We start from the raw sequence: 20,193 nt of genomic DNA on the forward strand, positions 1-20,193 counted from the left end.
ATCTACCCAGCCGGTCATGCCATCATAGAAGGCTATCGGATTGGTCAGACATGATTTCTCCTTGGTGAATCCATGCTGACCTTGTTTTCCTCCACATGCTTAGAGATGGCATCCAAAATGAGCTGTTCCATCCCTTTTCCAGGGACGGAGGTGAGGCTGACTGGCCTGTAGTTTCCCACATCCTCCTTCTTGCCCTTTTTGAAGACTGGAGTGGCATTGGCTTTCCTCCAGTCCTAAGGCACCTCTACTGTTCGACGTGTCCTGTCAAAGACGATGGAGAGCGGCTTAGCAATAACATCTGCCAGCTCCCTCAGCACTCTTGGGTTCATCCCCTTGGGGCCCATGGATTTTTGGGTGCTTTTGTTGTTTTAAAATATTTTACTCCCATCATGTATTTTTCCATTAAGTGAGGTTTTAAGAAGATTGTACTGTGAATAACGATCAGTAATGATGAGTGGGTACAGTATATATCAATTGAGTTGGGAGTGAATTCTTTTATAATGAAATCTATTGGCAGTTGTAACTGGGATAAACTACTGCCTCTCCATTACAGTGATTTTGATTATCACAGACTGGTGGGTGTGAAAGATACTGCAGCTCATCTAAGCCAGCTCCCTGAAAATTTAGGGGTTTTCCATGTGCTGGCCTAAATTCTCAGCTGTTATGGATGCCTATAGGCTCAGGACTTCAGCAGAGGTGTTTTACTTAGATCACTGTTGCTATTACTTCTCCAGTGGCATTAACTCCAGCTGACCTCCCTGTAGCTTAAGGACAAAACCATATTTGTGTGGATCTTTAATGAATGGGGATTTTTGCTATTTTTGAGGCACATGATTTTAAAGTTGTATTGATACTATCACAGCTTCACATCCCTTAATCCCTCTGTTACTAACTAGCATATACAGGTACGACGCACATGTGAGGTACATATCACTGTATTCCTCCCCTGCCAGCTTTTCCAGTGTCCTGCCAGTCGTATTGGCAGGACTGTTCTATTCCTGTCTCTCCTCCGTTACAGTCAGTGGCTTCAGTCTGGATTTCACAGGTAGCACTTCTAGCACACAGCACTGTAGCAGTGCTCAGCCCTGATCTCACTACAGCACTGAACGATCCACCACTATGTGGCTGTATTTGAAAGAACTGTGTTTCCTCTCTCATCGGGTGTGGGCTGGAGTCATTCCTCATTTTGTAGGAGTGTAGGGAAACATCACTGAAATTCAGGGCTCATCTAACACTGTGGTAAGGAGAAGCAAAATAAGGCAATGTATATTTGAAGAATAGATAGTTTGATACCTTTACAAAAGCGTAAGGTTTAGTCATCTAATTTTAGTCATTTGTGATGACACAAAACTAGGAGGAGTGGCTGACACACCAGACAGAAGTCTGTGCTGCCATTCAGAGAGACCTGGACAGGCTGCAGAGCTGGGTGGGGAGATATTTAATGAAATACAGCAAGGGCAAGTGTAGAGTCTTGCATCCGGGAAAGAACAACCCAATGTACCAGTCTAGGTTGGGGACTGAGCTGTTGGAGAGTAGCGTAGGGGAAAGGGACCTGGCGGTCCTGATGGGCAGCAGGATGACCATGAGCCAGCAATGTGCCCTTGTGGCCAAGAAGGCCAAGGGCATCCTGGGGTGTATTACAAGGGGTGTGGTCAGTAGGTGGAGAGAGGTTCTTCTCTCCCTCTACTCTGCCCTGGTGAGACCGCATCTGGAATAGTGTGTCCAGTTCTGGGTCCCTCAGTTCAAGAAGGACAGGGAACTGCTTGGAAGAGTCCAGCGCAGAGCCACAAAGATGGTTAAGGGGGTGGAACATCTCCCTTATGATGAAAGCCTGAGGGAGCTGGAAAAGAGGAGACTGAGGGGTGAGCTCATTAATGTTTATAAATACATAAAGGACGAGTATCAGGAGGATGGAGCTGGGCTCTTCTTGGTGATGGCCAATGATAGGACAAGGGGCAACGGGTGCAACCTGGAGCATAGGAGGTTCCATATTAACATAGGGAAAAACTTTCACTGTGAGAGTGACAGAGCACTGGAACAGGCTGCCCAGAGAGGTTGGGGAGTCTCCTTCTCTGGAGACATTCAAAACCCACCTGGATGCATTTCTGTGTGACCTACTCTAGGTGGTCCTGCTCCAGCAGGGGGATTGGACTAGATGATCTTTCGAAGTCCCTTCCAACACCTAACATTCTGTGATTCTGTGATTTAAATAACACTTTCCTCTTTGACAACCCCTAGCAAAAGGTGCAGATGAGAGGAAATGCTGTGATGTTGAACTAGTGGGGAAACAGAAGGGTTGGAGACATTTTCAAGCTTTTTTGCTTCCTAGAACTTCTTTTATGCTGAAAGACTGCTTTCATTAGATACTTCCTCCGAAACGAACACAAGAAACGTGTAAAACCTAGGACAGAGTTCATGGACAGAGTCAGAGTACATGCTTTCTGCTGAAACGTCTTCTCAACTTGGAGGTATAACCTGCACCGTCCAAGAGCAGTCTGTGAACAGAAATATTCAGCGAAATGCAAAATAGTCCTGCAATGCTAGCATTTTAATTACATTTTTATGGTTTTCTTAGAAAACCACTGCCTGACATCCAAATATTTTTATTGTCATTCCCTTTGAGACAGAGTATATACCTTTACATTTTATTTTATGTATACCTGCTACTGCGTCCTTAACAAAGAAAGCATAATTATATATTAAAAAAATTAGTTAATTAAGTTGACCATTTGAAGCGATCATTATATTAAGACATTACTTTGGTTCACTAAGAACTTTATTTTTTTTCTGTTTGCTTTCTGGTTTTGAAAAATGTACACCTACTTAACAGAAGGGAAAACTTAATCTGTGCCAGCAAATACACGCAAATTCTGGGGTAACTATATTCTTCTTGGGGTGGAGAGATGCCACTTCAACTTCTCACTTGCACTAGTTCAGATACCTCACAGAGTGTTATGGTGGGGTGGTGGTTTATCACTTTTTTCCTTAAGGCTTTCAATAGAAGAGAACAGGCTGTTTTCTTTTCAAATCAAGATTCCAATGACCTCAGCAAATGGTTTCAACGTTTCAGACCTGGCTATGTCTGCAGCAGCAAGCAGTGCGGCACAATAGGAGTGGGTCTGCAGAGCACAGCAGTTCATGCTGAGACCTGAAAGTCCATGCAATGGCATTTGCATGCTTGGTTTGACTTAGTTTCATCTAAAGGAAATACAGTCCTCAGGTTTTGAGACCGATACTAACACAAAGCAAGGCCCACTGTGTGAGACAATTGTGAGATCCGCTTTATACAAACGCTCCAGCAACAAACTAAACCCCAAATATAGTTTACGTGTAAACCTCTACCTGTATAGGTGACTAGTTCACACACAAAATTGTCTTCTGCTGCGCGGAGCTCACTACTCTTGCATGTGGCTGCAGAACTGGTTTAAAATAAGGTTAAGTCCAGTCTCAGCATGGCACTAATAGGGTCTCAAACACAGCACAGACAAAAAAAATTAGTCTTCAGATAGAGTACTGTTTGGTTCTGGGAGTGGAGTATTCCTAGCTTAAAGAATAAATGATTTAATGTAGTTTGAGTTTAATGAAAAATAATCATGAAGAAAGAATAATTGATTGATCATTTGTATTTGCTAGATTATGTCCACATTTGGTATTTTTTTTCGGTGGGGGGAGCGGTGTGTTTGCTTTTTTCTGCAGTTCGTGCCTCTGCGACAGAAGCAGCGGTTCAGCTAAATCCTTATAAAAAGTGCTATATTGTGCTTAGAAGAAAAGTGCAATGACTCTACTGCTTATTACATAAGGCATATGTACAATTAAGATAAAATGATAAAAAGGGGTTTTGTATATGTGGTGGTTTAACCCTGGCCAGAAGCCAGGTGTCCATCAAAGCCACTCTATCACTCTCACCCCCTCAGCTGGACAGGGGAGAGAAAATATAACAACAGGCACGTGGGTCAGATAAAGACAGTTTAATGAAGCAAAAAGCCATGCACGGAAGCAAAAGCAAAACAAAAGATCTTATTCTCTACTTCCCATCAGCAGGCGATGTCCAGCCACTTTCTGGGAAGTAGGGCTCCAGTACGCGTAGTGGTTGCTCCGGACGACAAACGCGAAACGAATGTCCCCACTTCTTCCTGTTTTCCCCAGCTTATATTGCTGAGCAGACGTCATGTCGTATGGAATATGCCTTTGGACAGTCTGGGTCAGCTGTTCTGGCTATATCCCCTCCCAAGCTTTTACCCACCCCCAGCTACTGGGGAAATGTTGGGGAAGCAGCCTTGGTGCTGTGTGAGCCCAACTCAGAAGTAGTCAAAACACTGGTGTGTTATCTAGCTACCACTGCACAGCACGGTGAGGGCTGCATCTCAGGCAGACCCATTATGATATAATAAGGTTAAGACATGAAAAGGGCTGCTATATAACTTTCCTTGCAGAAAATCTTGTACCTAGAGCTTTGTATATCTTCTAAACAGGAGCATTATGAAAGCGTTACAGATGCTGATTTAAAAGTATTGCCAAATGAACAACATAAAGCTATTTTAGTGTACCACAAGTAAGGTGATAAAGCTCGATCACCTCTTCCCCCATCATATGCTTCAAGCTCTCAATCATGCATCGGTAACTGCTAGAAAATGTGCATTGAAAGACCTGTTTGGATGTCTGAGACATATCTAGGTCCCAATTTGGCCAACTATTTAAACATGCATGGCTTTTATACCCTTGAGTGATCTCCTGCTAAAGCATGTTTTTAAATACTACTGTTGATTCAGAGCCATCACTAGGAAGCTTGTCTCAGGGATTTCAATAGCAAAACAAAGTTATATTTGATTTTTGCTGTTGGTCAGAAAATGTCAATTTACCTGTAGTCACATGGAGGTGTTTTCTGGTTTTTGTATCTGCTTTTTTATTACCAACATCACCCTCCCGACCAAGTTCTCTTTTGTTTGTAGTTAAGTGTTCTATTTAAGCCAAAGTGAAAGTGTTCAAGTTGGGCACCTGTGAGAAAATGTAAGGAAATAAGAATTAGTTTATGCTATTTTTCACTGAATACTTCAGTGTCATGAAATTAAAAGTTACAGATTCATTTTCCTCCCCTGCCTGGAATACCTGGTTATTTTACTTCTATGTATTATTTATCTGGCATGAATGTGCAAAGAATAGGCACTATCTCTATCGTGCTTTTGTAGGTATCTGAACTTTGTTAGTCCAAAGATAAGACAAAGCAAAGTAGGCTACCTGCTGTATTCTTTTCACAATTTAGCCATCTAAATAATAAATATAGTGTAAATATAAATAATTGTAATGATATAGAGTGGCTTCAAATTCAGAAGGGCCTCCCCCCCAAAAAATGGATAAATGTGAAAGAATGATAGTCATAAAACAAGTACCTTTAAGTTTCATAAGATGAATAGGAAAGTTCTGGTTAGCTGACTTAAATCAAAATATTAAGATGCTGAGCATATAAAAATAATAATAATTCAGTGCAGAATGGTACCTGGCAGGTGACTGTAAAAACTATAAAATGAAGTTAAAGCTTTATGAGTATAATGCTGTTTCTGAGATGGTTTATTTGTTATGATTTACAAGAAAAAAAAATCCTTTTCTAAAAAAAAGTCTGGAGGTTTCTAATCGGAAATGTGTATGCTGGATAAAGAGCAGTTAAATTACCAGTTTCAGTAATCATTATTTAAATTATTTGAAACCTAAGAATAGATCAGATTTTGCATTAGCATGTTTGTTCTTATCAATAAAGCAAGCAAGCTGATTGTGTTGTATGTACTTTGAAAGACGTAGATAATTGTTTTCAGGTCTAAAAGATGATGATATATTAAATGGATATGGGCCACAATTCTGTATAGTAATTACAGTGTTGTCAGCTAAAAAAATGAGATAAAGCTAGATGCCGACCTGGAAAGAGTTCTGAGGAAGTTAGGAACAGTTATGCTAAGTAATTGATGTGTGGCCATAGCCCATTTCTTAGTAGAGATGAATCCTGGAGCCATTCGTTGAGGCAATTACCATTGAGCATGTACCAAACCCTGTGCATTTCCAGGGCACCAGATCGCATTACTAGAGCAAATATTTCCTGATTTGACATGGATTGGAACAGAGGAAAATGTGTATTTGTTCATTAACAACAGCATCCTTTCTGCAAGCTGAAACATGTATAGAGATTCCAATTTCCAGATGTATTTCTTTTCATATCTAAGGTATAATAACACTACTACTTCTTTTTTCCTGAGAAGCGCAGCAGTGAGAGTAGAGGGAAAAGCCTGTTCTTGAAAAGCTAAAATTGTTTCAGCAGTTGCATGAGATTCTACAAGTGTCTAAGGCTAGAATTTGCAGAAGATTATTTTTTCTGTCATTCAGGTGCAAACAGTCTTTCATCTCGTTTTATTAGTTTTCAGTAAAAGATAGAACAAAAAAAAGCTTTACGAGTTTGACCATTATTTGTTAGGTTTATGGTTCATTTCATTGAAATCACCAGTAGTCAAGCCTCTTATAAGAATAGGTTTGAACATTATAAATAGTCTGCAGCATTGTAGTGGTATGTATTTGCTGTATTTTCAGTTTACTGCACAATGGTATTAACTATGGAAATAGGAAAAGGACCTACTTTTTTGTTTTGGTTTGTTTTTTTTCATACATCCTATCTACACAAGGCTAAAATACATTAAAGCTAAATGTTCATCTTTTTCTTCTGCCATTAACTTGCAGTGAAAACTCAATACAAATAAAATATCACCAATAGGCAAAATTTTTGCATGTTTCCAACTACTCGCCTTAAAAAAGAACCCAGAGCTTAATCATGAGGACGAAGTTTGTCATAACTGTTTTGTTTGTGTTGAAGAACAAGATTTCCCATCACTAAAATCCCTTCAAGGACTGCATTTGCCACTGTCTTAGCTTACTGAGCATCTGGATATCTGAAGAGTGAATAAAACTCAAAACAAAAACAACTTTTCTGAATCATAAATCCTGAAACAGATTATGTATAGTTACATAGCTTATTCCATAAACTATCTAAATTATTATGATAGGAAGGGCTGTGGGTGTGTTTTTTCCAGTTTAAAAATACCACTAGCTAAACACAGAAAAGCACGACTCTTAATTACATCCTGGTGATTTTAAGGTTTTTTTCTGATTGAATATTAATGGCATATATTGCTGTATATTTAAACACACCTGAATGTTTCCAACAAAATACTGTTGGTTGGTTTTCTTATAGTCAGAAATACTAGTGCATAGTTGTACTGAATTAGTGAGGGACTAGGCAGGAGTATCAATACACCACCATCCACAGAGGAAACGTGGTGCTGCCTGGCTGAAGTGAAAGCAGTTCCAAACAAACCTGTCCCTCTGTCTTCAGCCACACACAGGGTGGGTCTTGCCATCGGCAGAGAAACTTTGACCCGACTTCTGGATTCCTGGATTACAGGGACTCCACATGGTCATTGCTAAATACACAGGAGAGCCTCTTCGCTTCCAGTATCTCTGAGGCTCGTTGATGTGTCTGCTCCCTGTTCTGCTCTGGCGTCCCCCCATCCTGAGTACTGAGGGTTTCATCTCCTAGTGAGAATTTACAGAAATTACAATATAAAATATGTACGAGAACAGTAGGCATTAAAGACCAGTACACAGTTGCATCGCCTTACAGAGCTTCAGTGCTTCATGGAGTATTAATGATACTAATCTTTCCCTTTTAACTGAATTTTGGGTTGCAGTCATACATCAGAATTACAACGAGGTTCTGTTCTGATGTAGCAGATGTTACGCTGTTGACTTCAGACAAATTTTGTCCATGTGTATCAGCAGACTGTATAATCTAGCACCCACTGCATGGGTCAGTACCTTTTACAGGAATATTTGATTGCACAAGATTAACTGTAGAAGAATTTGAGATTTTTGCTACTATAGTTTTCTTCAAGGCCCAACTCAACCAGCTGTTATCTTTCTAAGTTCTCCATTATGTATTAAACTCTTGTACTTTTTTTTTATTTGTTAATCTAGTCCTTCTTCCATGTCTATAATAAGCAAAACATCTGTTTCTTCTTGTTCAATCAAAGTGCCTATCTCAGGAGTCCTACTTTTAAAATAATGTCATTTAAATAGAAATCCTAGATAGGGAGAATGTATTTCATTAACATATTTGATTTGCATATGAAACCAGCTTTTCTAGAACTCAGCAGGGAATTTGTGGTTGCAGCAATATGAGTTTCTTTTTTTTTTCTTAACTTGTATACCAGGAAGTTACAGTAAGAAAAGAAAAATGCAAATAAATAATATGTATCAGCTCAGATGAGAGAGATGAAACTGCAATGAGGAATTATCATTGTGCATTCTGAATGTTGTCCATCCTAAACTTTCCAGTTGAAAATTCTTTTAATTGAAAGAGCCATATTCTGCTCTTAATACTGTCTCAATTTACAGAAAGATCTCAGTTAAGCTTGACTTTTTTTAAGTCCAAGCAGAAATAATCCTCAATATATATGAGTCATGTAATAAAATATTACAATAAAAATAGGTCATGCAGCTGTACAAACTCATCCCCTACGGGAGAACATACCATGTATCCAGCACCAATTCAAGCCCCTGGAACAGAGCATTATCACATTAAGAAAGGAGGGTTTACACTACTGCCTCTAAAACACATGTAAATGAAAAGCAAACAAAAACAGTGGCAGAGATAAAAGGTGCTCTTAGTTACACCACTGGGGAGTACAATCCTGCGAAGAAAATAGTGAGTGCTTGGTGGGTGCTAGTGAGCAATTCTTGTTAGCACTCATAGCTAAACTCCACGGGAAAATGTAGCAGGAAATGGTTTTCTAAGCAAATGTAAAATTGCACTTGAATTTTTGTGGCAACTTTAAGCCAGAACAGTCGGGATGTTACTGTCATGCTTTAAAGCTCCATAAGGATGGTTAGTACATGTAGCTAAGAAGACAACAGCCTTATCTCGTGATCATTTTGTAGTCAATACAGTGCAGAGTTCATAAAGCAGACTGTGATCTTTCAGGAACTGACAGGAACAACGCCAACTTGTAGGGGCAAATATTTTTAATACAGGCCAAATACCAGCTCCTCTCCAGTCATGCCTCTAGCAAGCAGCTTACAGACAGCTGCGCATGCAGAGCGAATGCATGGACTGAGTTTTTGCTGGTGACCTTCAGCTCTCCTCATGCTCACGCTCTGATCCACCTTCCCTCTTCTTGCCTTGAGTCATTGCCATTTTCAGTTTTTCACTGTGGTACTAGTGAGCGTGGGGTGTTCTCCCTTCACTGCACACGGGGGGAGCATACCACAGGTACTAGTGGAAGTAACCATGTGCTTCTTAGACTAGCGTGTGGCGTGCCATTTTCACTTGTTAATTCAGCAGATAGCATCACCTCTTTCTGTGCTTTAAGAAAGAATGCTTTGGGACTTTCCAAGATGTGCAGAAATCTGTCTTCCCCCCCCCCGTATTTAGGCCATTTGTTCAGGGAGAAGATGAACTGCGTTAATTTTTCTCTTTCTTTACATCTCATGCTTCCTAAAAGAGGAAGGTGAACTGTCTGATCAAGCTTAGTCAGGGGGTAAAGCACGCAGCAGTAATAGCGACACAGCCTGACATGTGGGATTGTCTCTTTAGCCTGCATTCATGGTCCTAGGCCCTGTTCTACTGTTATTTAAAATATGGCATGTAAGAACATCATGGGTATTGTGAGACTAATTTGTTTAATATGTACAGAGCAGACTGAAGCATGCAGTCAAAAAATACAGATTAAAATAACTGAAATATTTTTCATCTCCTGCAATATTCGATTTAAACCACTTTTCTCATTAGTGACATCAGTTCTTTCTTTTCTGAAAGAGCATCCAGAGGTGAAGATGGCAAACTAAGGCTTATAAGAAATACCGTGAACTTCCCACGCCACGGCATAATCCCCTGTCTTCAGCTCCATCCATTGCTGCGGTGGGTAGGTCCCGGCCGGCGGCACCTGCCCCGCAGCTCCCTCACCCCTCCGCAGCAGGGCAGGGGAGAAAACCAGATTGAGAAGCTCCTGGAGCAAGATAGTCAGGGAGATCACGTACTATTACGGTTGCAAGCAAAACAGACTCGTCCTCGGGAAAATTAATGTCATTTATTGCCAATTAAAATAGCTTCTGGTAGTGAGAAACAAGGGCAAAATTAAACCGACGCCTTACCCCCCCGAGGCTCACCGTCACCCCTGTCCCCCCTCCCTGACGCTCCTGCGGCCGGTCGGACCCAGCCCCCCTCTGCCGCTGCCACCACCCCAGCGCGGGCTCCCCGCAGGCCGCAGCTCCCTCCGCAGGGAGCTGCCCGCCGCGCTCCCCCTCCCGCTCTGCCCTCGGGGCTCCCGGGGCCGTTCCTCACGCCGTTCCCCTCACGCCGTTCCCCTCACGCCGTTCCCCTCGCCCCTCGCCGCCGGGCAGCCTCCTGCCAGCCCTCGGCCGCGCTGTCCCCGAGGCGCCCGCCCGGGGCGGCGGGGCCGGGCTGTGCCCGCGGTGGGGCCGGCGGGAACCGGCCTTGTACAGCCCGGGGCAGCCCCGGCCCCTCCCCTCTCCCCTGACGGAGGCCTCAGCGGCAGCGGACCCCACCGCCGGCATCTCCGCGCGGGGACCAAGTGAAGTTCTCTGTGAGTGTTTATATCTAATTCTGTTTAAACTGGCTACAAGGGTTCATCTGTTTGGTGAATGATCTCAGAAACACGTATCGAAGTGCAAACAGCAGCGGCCTTGACAGTTACTCCTGTCAAAGAGAGAGATACTTGCCATATAAATACCTCAGATGCCACTGCAAATTCAAGCCAGGAGATGAGAAAACCAGTTTGGATGCTTGTGGGAGGTGGATGCGTTTGGAAGAACCCCCTGGCGGTCTGACATCATTTCTCCAGTCTATTAACTGGTTTATTAAAGTGCAAAAGCTTGTCTTTTGATAAAACACAAATGGTGGTGCAAGGTAGGCAGACACTTTCTTGCCCAAAGTCCTGTTGCTTCTCGATTTCTCTGGTATCCTCCTTTCCAGGTGTGGTGGTTTGACCCTGGCCAAATGCCAGGTGCCCACCAAAGCCACTCTATCACTCCCCCTCCTCAACTGGACAGGAGAGAGGAGAGGAAAAAAAAAAAACAAAACAATAACAGGCTTGTGGGGTTGAGATAAGGACAGGGAGGTCACTCAACATTTACCGTCACGGGCAAAACAGGCTTGACTTCAGGAAAATGTAATTTATTACCAATTAACTCAGAGAGGAGTAATGAGAAATAAACCCAAATCTTAAAACACCTTCCCCCCACCCCTCCCTCCTTTCCGGGGCTTAACTTTAATCCCGTTTTCTCTCCCTCCTCCCCCCCAGTGGCGCAGGGTGGGGAACAGGGAATGGGAGTTGCGGTCAGTTCATCACTCTGTTGTTTTCTGCTGCTCCTTCCTCCTCAGGGGGAGGACTCCTTACACTTTTCCTCTGCTCCAATGTGGGGTCCCCCTCACAGGAGAAAGTCCTCCATGACTTCTCCAGTGTGAGTCTTCCCACGGGTTCCATCCTTCATGAACTGCTCCAGCGTGGGTCTCCTTCATGGTGTGCAGTCCTTCAGGAACCGACTGCTCCAGTGTGAGCCCCCTCACAGGGTCACTAGCAGCAAACGTGCTCCGGCGTGGGCTTCTCTGTCTCCACGGGCCACAGGTCCTGCCAGGAGCCTGCTCCGGTGCAGGCTTCCCACGGGGTCACAGCTTCCTTCAGGTATTCACCTACTCCGGCGTGGAGGCCCTCCACGGGGTGTAGGCAGTCATCTGCTCCACCGCCCATGGGCTGCAGGGGGACAGCCTGCCTCACCATGGTCTTCACCACAGGTTGCAGGGGAATCGCTGCCCTGGTGCCTGGAGCATCTCCTCCCCCTCCTTCTGCACTGACCTTGGTGTCTGCAGGATGTTTCTCTCACATATTCTCACTCCTCTCTCTCGCTGCAGTTACTGCTGCGCAATAACTTTTTCTCTTTCTTAAATAGGTTATCACAGAGGCAAAAAACGCTGTTGCTGATTGTCTCGGCCTTGGCCAGCAGCGGGTCTGTCTTAAAGCTGGCTGGCATTGGCTATACCTGACATAGGGGAAACTTCTAGCAACTTCATACAGAAGCCACCCCTGTAACCCCCCGCTGCCAAAACCTTGCCACGCAGACCCGTTACACCACGGATGCTTCAGACATGCCTCCTTCTGTGATGAGCAGCTCCTGCTGCCCTTGTTGTCCCTCGTGTTTTAATTTTGTCCAGAAGTCTTTAATTGTTGTTACTCAGTTCAAGGCATTACTGACTACCTCGATAAAAAAATGAAATAGATTTTTTAATGTTAGGTCATCTCAAGAGGGAAAATTAGAATTTTAAGTGTACTGTGATAAACCTCAGTTGTAGTGACACACACCATAACAATTTTAATTTGGAACTCTATAAAAAGGTGTATCTTCATTTCCTTTCTGAATTTATTATCAGTAGAAATTAGTTTTGTCTGCATTGTAATTAAGTATTTTTCTGTTTCTTTTTTTGTCAAATGTAATGAAAAAAGCTTACAAACAGAAAGAAAACTTTTCTCACATTTAGTGTATTAGGTCTTTAGTCTATTCTTACACTAGGTTGAACAAGCTTTGGTAGAAACATTCCTTACTGATACATTTTTTTAAGAGACTTTTGTCACTTTTATTCACAGTAACGACTATTCCAAGAATATTCCAAGGTGTAACACTCCATGTCATTTCAGGACTTGATCCTGTATCTTAAATAGTGGGAAAAAAAATACTCAGTAAATGTTTAGGTATATCTGTTTGCCATTAATATTATTCCTTGTTCATAGAAGATAACATTCTTTTGAATATTTTGAAAGTTTATCTTCCATTGTACTTCTGCTGATAGTGTGTATCTCACTTAATTTTAGCTACAGGTTATGTGTTGCTTTGTTTTTTATTTTGGCAAATGACATTTTGCTAAGGTGACTTAGCACCTTTCTCTAGGCCTAGAAAAATGACACTTGTAAGAGGTGCTATAATCTGGAATTTGCTTTTACTGGAGTGTTTGCTACTTACTTGGTGACCCACCTGCAGGGTAAGGGACAGAACAAACTAGTACTCTTCTGCGGTTCTTTAACGGCAGCTTAACGTGCCAGGAAAGCTGGCTTCCTGCCAGCTGCTGGAGACAATGGGAGAAGTGTACGAATTATGGTTGGTTTTTTAAAAGATCTGAACGAATGAGCAGATCCATCTGCCTCACTGCTGTCAGTATTTGGAGGATGGTGCTCCCCTAAGATTGCGATTTGGGGCAGACATTTGCTCGCTTTGCAGTGACTCTGTGATATCTTTATCTTCTGTGAATAGCCCTCACCCCAACGACAGGATTAGCTGTGAACTCACCTTCCATATGAGCCTTTCCCCCTCCTATTTTTTCTTTCACTTTTCTTGGATATACCTATCTTTTGATAAAGGCAGCAATCACAAGCATTATGTGCCCTTTGGGCTTGTTACTCACTATAGTTAAATGGATTAATCAGTAGCTTTTCCTTCTGAACTTGATCATAGAAACAATTAAGAATTTTTTTTTTTATTAGTAAAGCATAGAATATGGCCTTTTGATGGGAAAGGTGAGTGATAAAATCTGCAGTTAGATACAGTTATACCTGACAGCATGAACACTTTCAGTAGTTCCAAGATTTGTATTTATGATGCGATGTTATTTTTTTGGTAATAGTTACTTTAATAACAATGCCTTGTTATCACACTACAATGGTTTCACTTCTGCAGTAACCGTCATTAAACCTCACATAATGAGCCTGGAAGAGCGAGACAGGAAATACTTAGAGATAATAGATACTGGACTAAGTAAAATGTTCCAATGTTCTCTGTTCTTCCTAGGCTCTGGTCTCAACGACGGGCAGTGGCATGAAGTCCGATTCCTAGCTAAGGAAAATTTTGCTCTCCTCACCATTGATGGCGATGAAGCTTCAGCTGTTCGAACAAACAGCCCTCTACAAGTTAAGACTGGAGAGAAATATTTCTTTGGAGGTAAAAAATTATCGAATCAAACATCTGCTTAAAATACTGCTGCCTTTTAATCTGCATAATAGGAGACATGGAGTTCAGGATGTAATTCATTCATGTAGATCTTAATATGGCTAAAATGTCTAGGTGCTGCTTATCAAAAAGTAAAATACTAAACTTGATTTTGGTTTTAAGGATCTTTAAGGACCTCCTCATCCTTGCAAGAGGAACCCTGAGAAGTTCTGTACAACAGGCAGTCTAACTTGGAATGATTTCTCAGATCTTCTCTGAACATTTCAGAGACCATTCTCTAAAGGAGGAATCTTCCATTAGTAGTTTAATTAAGTGGCAATGAGAAGAGAGATAAACTTATCTTTTCAAGTTTGGAATCCTGAAGACAAAAAAAATTTAATTGTTCGGGACAGGTCTTAACCTTTTGCTAATTTCTTTAAGAGCTGTCATGATGGTGGGTAATTAAGAAGCTCTCTTAAATTGAAGCCTTGCATTGTTCAGTATTTCTGTCTATTGACAGTCCATATACTAAAAAGAGTTCTTGCGAAATGTAGCTTGAATGTTTATTCCTCTTACTCTTCTGTGCTAGCATTTATGAAAATCAAAAAAGGCCATCAAAACTCTTGGATTTTTTAAATATATATTTAAATTTCTGTATTAGCCTATTTAGCATGCCAAAATTTTTTCTGATACGCTACTGTCTTACCCATTAAGGGTTTTTTAACTCAAACATAAGTATTACTTTTCATACTGCTAGGTAAGTTTTTAAAAAACACCCAATTCAGCAATGTCCTGCAATCTGTGTTCAAGCAGAATTCTTAGCAAGCTCAAATGCTAAGATGAAAAAAGAATTGTAAGTTGTACTTTTGAAGTGTCGCACATGTGAGAGTTTGCTCATGAAAGCTTCGGGCAGAGAACGCAAATTTTAAAAGTAGAATTTATCAGTATTGAAAACAGATTTTTTTTTTTTTTCGAACTTACAAGGTGCATATCTAATCAAAATAAAATACAAATGTGATACTACAAATAGTCATGACATTACGCAAGTGATGGAAAGGTAAGTGGCAGATGAAGTACCCTAAACAGAAAGGGAAAAAAATTTCCAAGGTTGTTCTCATTTCACTATTACCAAATTAAAGTTGATCTGTCAAAAGAGGTAAACTTCCTGTTGCTGTAACATGCGTCTTTTCCAATATCCTTAATTCAGCTAATATCCTGGATAGGTTTTTTTAGCATGTTGCCTCAAATAAGAGTTCTAGCATATCCAGTTGCCACATGCAGAAGCCTGGAAGTTATTTTGTTGTCAAAAGATAGTACCTTCAGTTTATCAGAACAGTCTGAGACATTCTCATTAAATTAAGTTATTAAGCACACATAGGAGAAAATTAAAAGAAATGCCATACATAATACATCCAGTGTTTAATTCTGTTAATTCTGACAGGTAAAATCCCCAGACCAATAGAACATTTCTGGAGAGAGACTGATTGATTTCTTCTGAAAAGTCTTTTACCTCTGACTCTTTGGTTGTGAGGACTAGATTGTCTAGTTTCTCCAGGTAGTTTTTTTATACCCTTTCTCAGTCAAAACATGGGTTGATTTGTTATCATTTCAGTTGCATCCTGAAATCTGCTTGACTTGTGATTGTTGACCTGTACTTTAAAATTCCACCATCCTTCTATTAAAAAAAGCGTGCATGTAGAATTTGTTCTAGTGGGATATAAAAGTCAATCCTGAATTCCCTGAAGTGTCATTCTCACATCTGTTCATCCAAACACATGGTCCCGTTGCTATGGGTTTTTTGGTTTTCCTTGTTTGACAATCTGGAAGGCCTTCTAAAAGTATATAAAAAGAATAGCAGTGTCCTAACCTTCGTGTCCAGTTTTATTTCAAAATAAGAAGTCTGCATTTGTGACACTGTACTTTTGCATTTTAACTGTCTGAAGATGTGAATCTGAGGAAGCTTTACTTCTGACTTGGATCTGAGGAACCCATTGATTTCAGTGTGCTGCCACCTGAATATTGCTATATATATGTTGATTGTTTTGCTTTACGCAGTTAAGTGTTAATTAGAGATTACTTGGAACTTAAAGTCAGTCTTTCAATGTATATGAGAAAGCTAATTTTTATATTCACAATCTGCAGCTTATGAGGCAAAGGTATTTTTGTTCTGTTCCCTCTACATGTATGTGTTCCTTCTTATTTTTCCTTGTAAGTACTCCAAGCTATGGCTGTTCATGAATAATACCTGTAAGAATGGGATGTAGAGGTGAGAATAGTGCCTACCACTTGGTAACTGTCATCAAAGAAAATGTTTTATTTAGGAGTGAGTTCAGATAAGAAAGTGTCACATACTTTTATTTCTGCAAATACATGTAATTAGTTGGGAAGGGGACAAACGCATCTTTAATTCAGAGGATTGTTTTTTTGCGGACTGCTAGATGGCTAGTAGAAAGAATTACCAATTCTTTGGTGATAAAATTTCAATGTGGAAAGGAATCCAGGAGATTTCTTTGATAGAGATCTGAATACAATAGTTACAGGTATTTTGACTGTTAAACCTTTGTATTATTAAAATTCAAACATATATCACAGATGCAGAAGTTAAATGATAGTTTTAAAGACAGCAATGTTACAATATTCATCCCATCCCACTGCTATATTTCTGGATCTTACAAAATACTGAGAAAGCTTAGCCCATTCAATTTGTATTTGGAGGGCTTGTACATCATTTCTAGAAGACTCTGAACACTCTTCTGATTTAAATTTTCCCATTTGATGTTTGAAAGAGATACTACATGTACACAAACGTTTTGTTCTCCATGACCTTTCGAAGATGATGGAGAGTGGTTCCCTGATGTCAAAATAAATGTGTCTCTCTATATTCTGCTCTCCTGGTGTCAATATAGTGAATATGTACTATAGGCAATGGTGTTGGCTTTGCTGAAGAAAAGATTTGAAGGTTGCATTTCAGCACTGAAGTGCAATAGTTTCTCAAAAATATGTTGGAGAATTTAATGATAATAGTAATTACAATAACATGGGTACTACCTCAAACTGGTAAGGCAGACACTAGATGGACCTTTTCTGTGGAAACAACTACAGCTTTTTCTGTAAGAAAGGTACCACGTATTTGGATGTGGATTTTTGAGACTGTATCTGTTTTTTAGAATTTTTTTTTTTATTATTATTGTCATAACTTTGCAGTGGCAATATCGCATAATATTAGTTTTGTAATAAAATAGAAGATCTATCAAAATTGGGAATAAATTAAAGATTGAGTAGGCATGGAGAGCATTACTGTGCCAGATGTAATGAGAAGATGCTCCAGACAAATTAACATTAAGCTTTTACACTGATAGGTTCGCAGTGGTGTCTGAAAAAGTCCTTAATTTCACCCACAGTATTTTGATTAGAACTTGATTGTGACTCAGTCCAGTGTGACGACATAAGTAATAGGGGGAATGCAGAGACATAGGATGGTTATACCCTTATCCCTGGTGGTAGAAACTTTGGCACATGCAGGAGCAAGCCTGGGGGTCAGTGCTCTCTCCCTCTGCACGTGCAAATTGTACACTGGTTGAACACTGTATAGACACTGAAGGCGTTAACAAAAGAGTAGCTCCTTTGGACTCTGAGTCCTATACTGGTAATAGACTTTTATTTTCCTTCCCAGGAGCCTCTCCTGTGCTGTGTCCCAGCACTACTAAGATCCTCCCAAGGGACACACAGCAATGATGTTTTATTCAAGCCCAAGAGTTAGGGGAAGCCGTGCTAAAGATCAGGCATTTCTGCAGACTGGTGAATGTGTGCTGGTCTACGTGGGAGGGTGGATGCTAATTGCCTATAACCCTTCTGTATATCTATTATTATCTCCCCACTGGTTTTATTTTCCTTCTCTTTTTTGTCTTGAATTTGGGTTTTTGGAAAGAATGAACTTCCTTTCCCTGCTAAACTCTAGAGAATGATGTTTCTTTGTTGTTTCCAATTATCTGCATAAAGCAAAAAAGCAGAACAGAGAAAGTGAATCACAGAGTGCAAATGAGTCCATTAACCTCATTTGCACTGTTGGAGATAAGGGTTTTTTGTGAGGCCTCTTAAGCTTGCACCAAACCACCAAATAGCTGCCTAGTGCCCAGAGGAAATATTTGATTAGAGACGTAATTTTGACTTGCTTCTGTTTTACAGCATTTCTTTTTAATTGTGTCTACTTTCCCTCTCCTTTTCATTGGCTTAAGGATGGGAGAGTTTTTACTATGAGTGATAAATCGTCATTGAAAACAAAGGTATGCAGTAAGCGTCTGTCAGTCCACCGTGGGCTGCTTTTTCTGACAAGCAAAGATGAATGGACTATGCAGTGAGTTTCCTATGGGGCACCAGTCTGTGGCATATAGAAAGTCCTTTCTTTCTGTATGACTGTACAAAGTGCACTTTATATGGAGTCTTGTTCCTGGAGTAGAATTCATTTGTTTCTGAGAGTTGTGTTGGTCTAAAATCCCATAGAATTAGAAGTGGTGGAAGGAGGAGGGTGGAGGGAAGTGAGGCCAAAGTGGAAGAAGTACCTTCTTCTGTTTCACATGTGCTGGGCTGTTCTGTGTGTGCATCTTCCCCTCATAAAACCTGTCATGTATAATCAGAGCCTTTGGGTGGTGCACCTATGTTTTTAATCAAGTTATCCGTTGTTGTCATTGTGCAAATTGGTCATTAATAGCTGTTGCAGTCATGGTCACATTTCCTAGGCAGTGTCACTGGGGATTAAAAAGCACTCAGACTATCATATTTGTAAGCATTATCAGACAGGAAGAGGCCATGTGATTTTTTGGCTGAAATTGAAATGTATTCAGAAAAGCCAAGGTTGAGTTATTAGATATTACCTGGCAAACGAACAAGACCCAACCAATGGCAACTCAGGTTGTCTGCTACCTAATAAAGAACACGAAAGTCCCAGCTGACATGGTTCTCTCAAGCCTGCAGCTTCCTCCATATCAGTAAGTAACAAGGATGTTGTGTTGTACTCACATTTCTGTATGTTGATCAGATTTTTAATGTGTCAGGACTTCAGTTTTGGTGGCCACTTGATTCTTTTGCATATATGACCCTGAGACAGGAGGGTCAAATTTGCATTTCTTGTGGAAAGGGTGCTTTCAGTCTGATTTGAAATCTGTCCTCATGATCATGGCTCTACTGTAAGCTCAAATGCAAATTTGTGAGGAGAACACAAAGCAAATTCAAAGTAACTCAGAGTATAATGTGATTTTGTGTATCTTCAGCATTTATGTTCAGGAATCCTCACAGGTCAGTCCTGCAAAATAATGATAAATACAAGATATGGAAATAAAAGAATTGAAATGGGCTGTATTTTTAAACAACCCTTGTGCTTTGGATTGTTAAATCCAGAATGTTTATAAGTCAGTAGAGGAGCGACAGATGCAGATGCGCAAAATGTATAAACCTGAGCAAAGCAAGGAAGGGGCTTTGTAGTAAGTAAAAAAAAAAAAAAGGAAGAAAGGTGGCAGGCAAGTATAGACACCTGAGCCCCTCTGCTATTCAATACATGATTCAGATTCTTTATTATCTTGTCTGCTCTCTTGCACAATGAACAGTGAAACACAGCTGAATTCACACTCCCTTTATACAACTGACAGAACTGAAGGGAGTTGATCAACATTGCCTGTTAACTCTTTGGGTTTTATGCCTTTTTCATCATGTTTAAAGTTTTTGTTTCACTCAGATAATTTGGATGTTAGACAAATGAGACCAGATAAAATAACGGTGACGTGCTGTGATTAATTTTCAGTAATTTCGGTAGTATTATTAGTGGTGTTATAATATGCCAGTCCACCAACACGTTGTATACAACAGTACAAGCAGAAATGCTGGAGATAGATTGATCTCCTGAAGAAAAACAGGTGCAGGCAGAAAGCCGATACTTTGTGCAAGCAAATAAAGATCATATGTATGATAATGTGAGTTTAGGAATGGATATATGGGAGCATGTGTCTTGCTGGAATAACTTCAGCTTTTGAGCAAAGGCCTATTAGAGATGAGAAATGTCTGCCCACTGAAAAATTAATGAATGAAGTTTTGAGATGTGCTCTCCTTGTTATACAACATAAATCTCTCCATAAGCTGAAGACGTTAGCCACAGAGTATCTATATCTAGAAGTTTCT

General features: G+C 40.7%; 1 protein-coding gene across 1 annotated transcript in view; it reads left to right on the forward strand.

Annotated features, from left to right (window-relative positions):
• The window catches only part of CNTNAP2 (contactin associated protein 2), a 1,109,936-nt gene that overhangs the window by 618,893 nt on the left and 470,850 nt on the right, over window positions 1-20,193 (forward strand). Inside the window, exon 9 of the mRNA XM_086468640.1 lies at window positions 13,888-14,037. Within this exon, the coding sequence (XP_086324766.1) occupies window positions 13,888-14,037 (150 nt within the window). The remainder of the gene's footprint in view (window positions 1-13,887; window positions 14,038-20,193) is intronic.

This window comes from Leptosomus discolor, chromosome 7 (assembly GCF_034619465.1).
Source record: "Leptosomus discolor isolate bLepDis1 chromosome 7, bLepDis1.hap2, whole genome shotgun sequence".
Classification (NCBI taxonomy): Eukaryota; Metazoa; Chordata; class Aves; order Leptosomiformes; family Leptosomidae; genus Leptosomus; species Leptosomus discolor.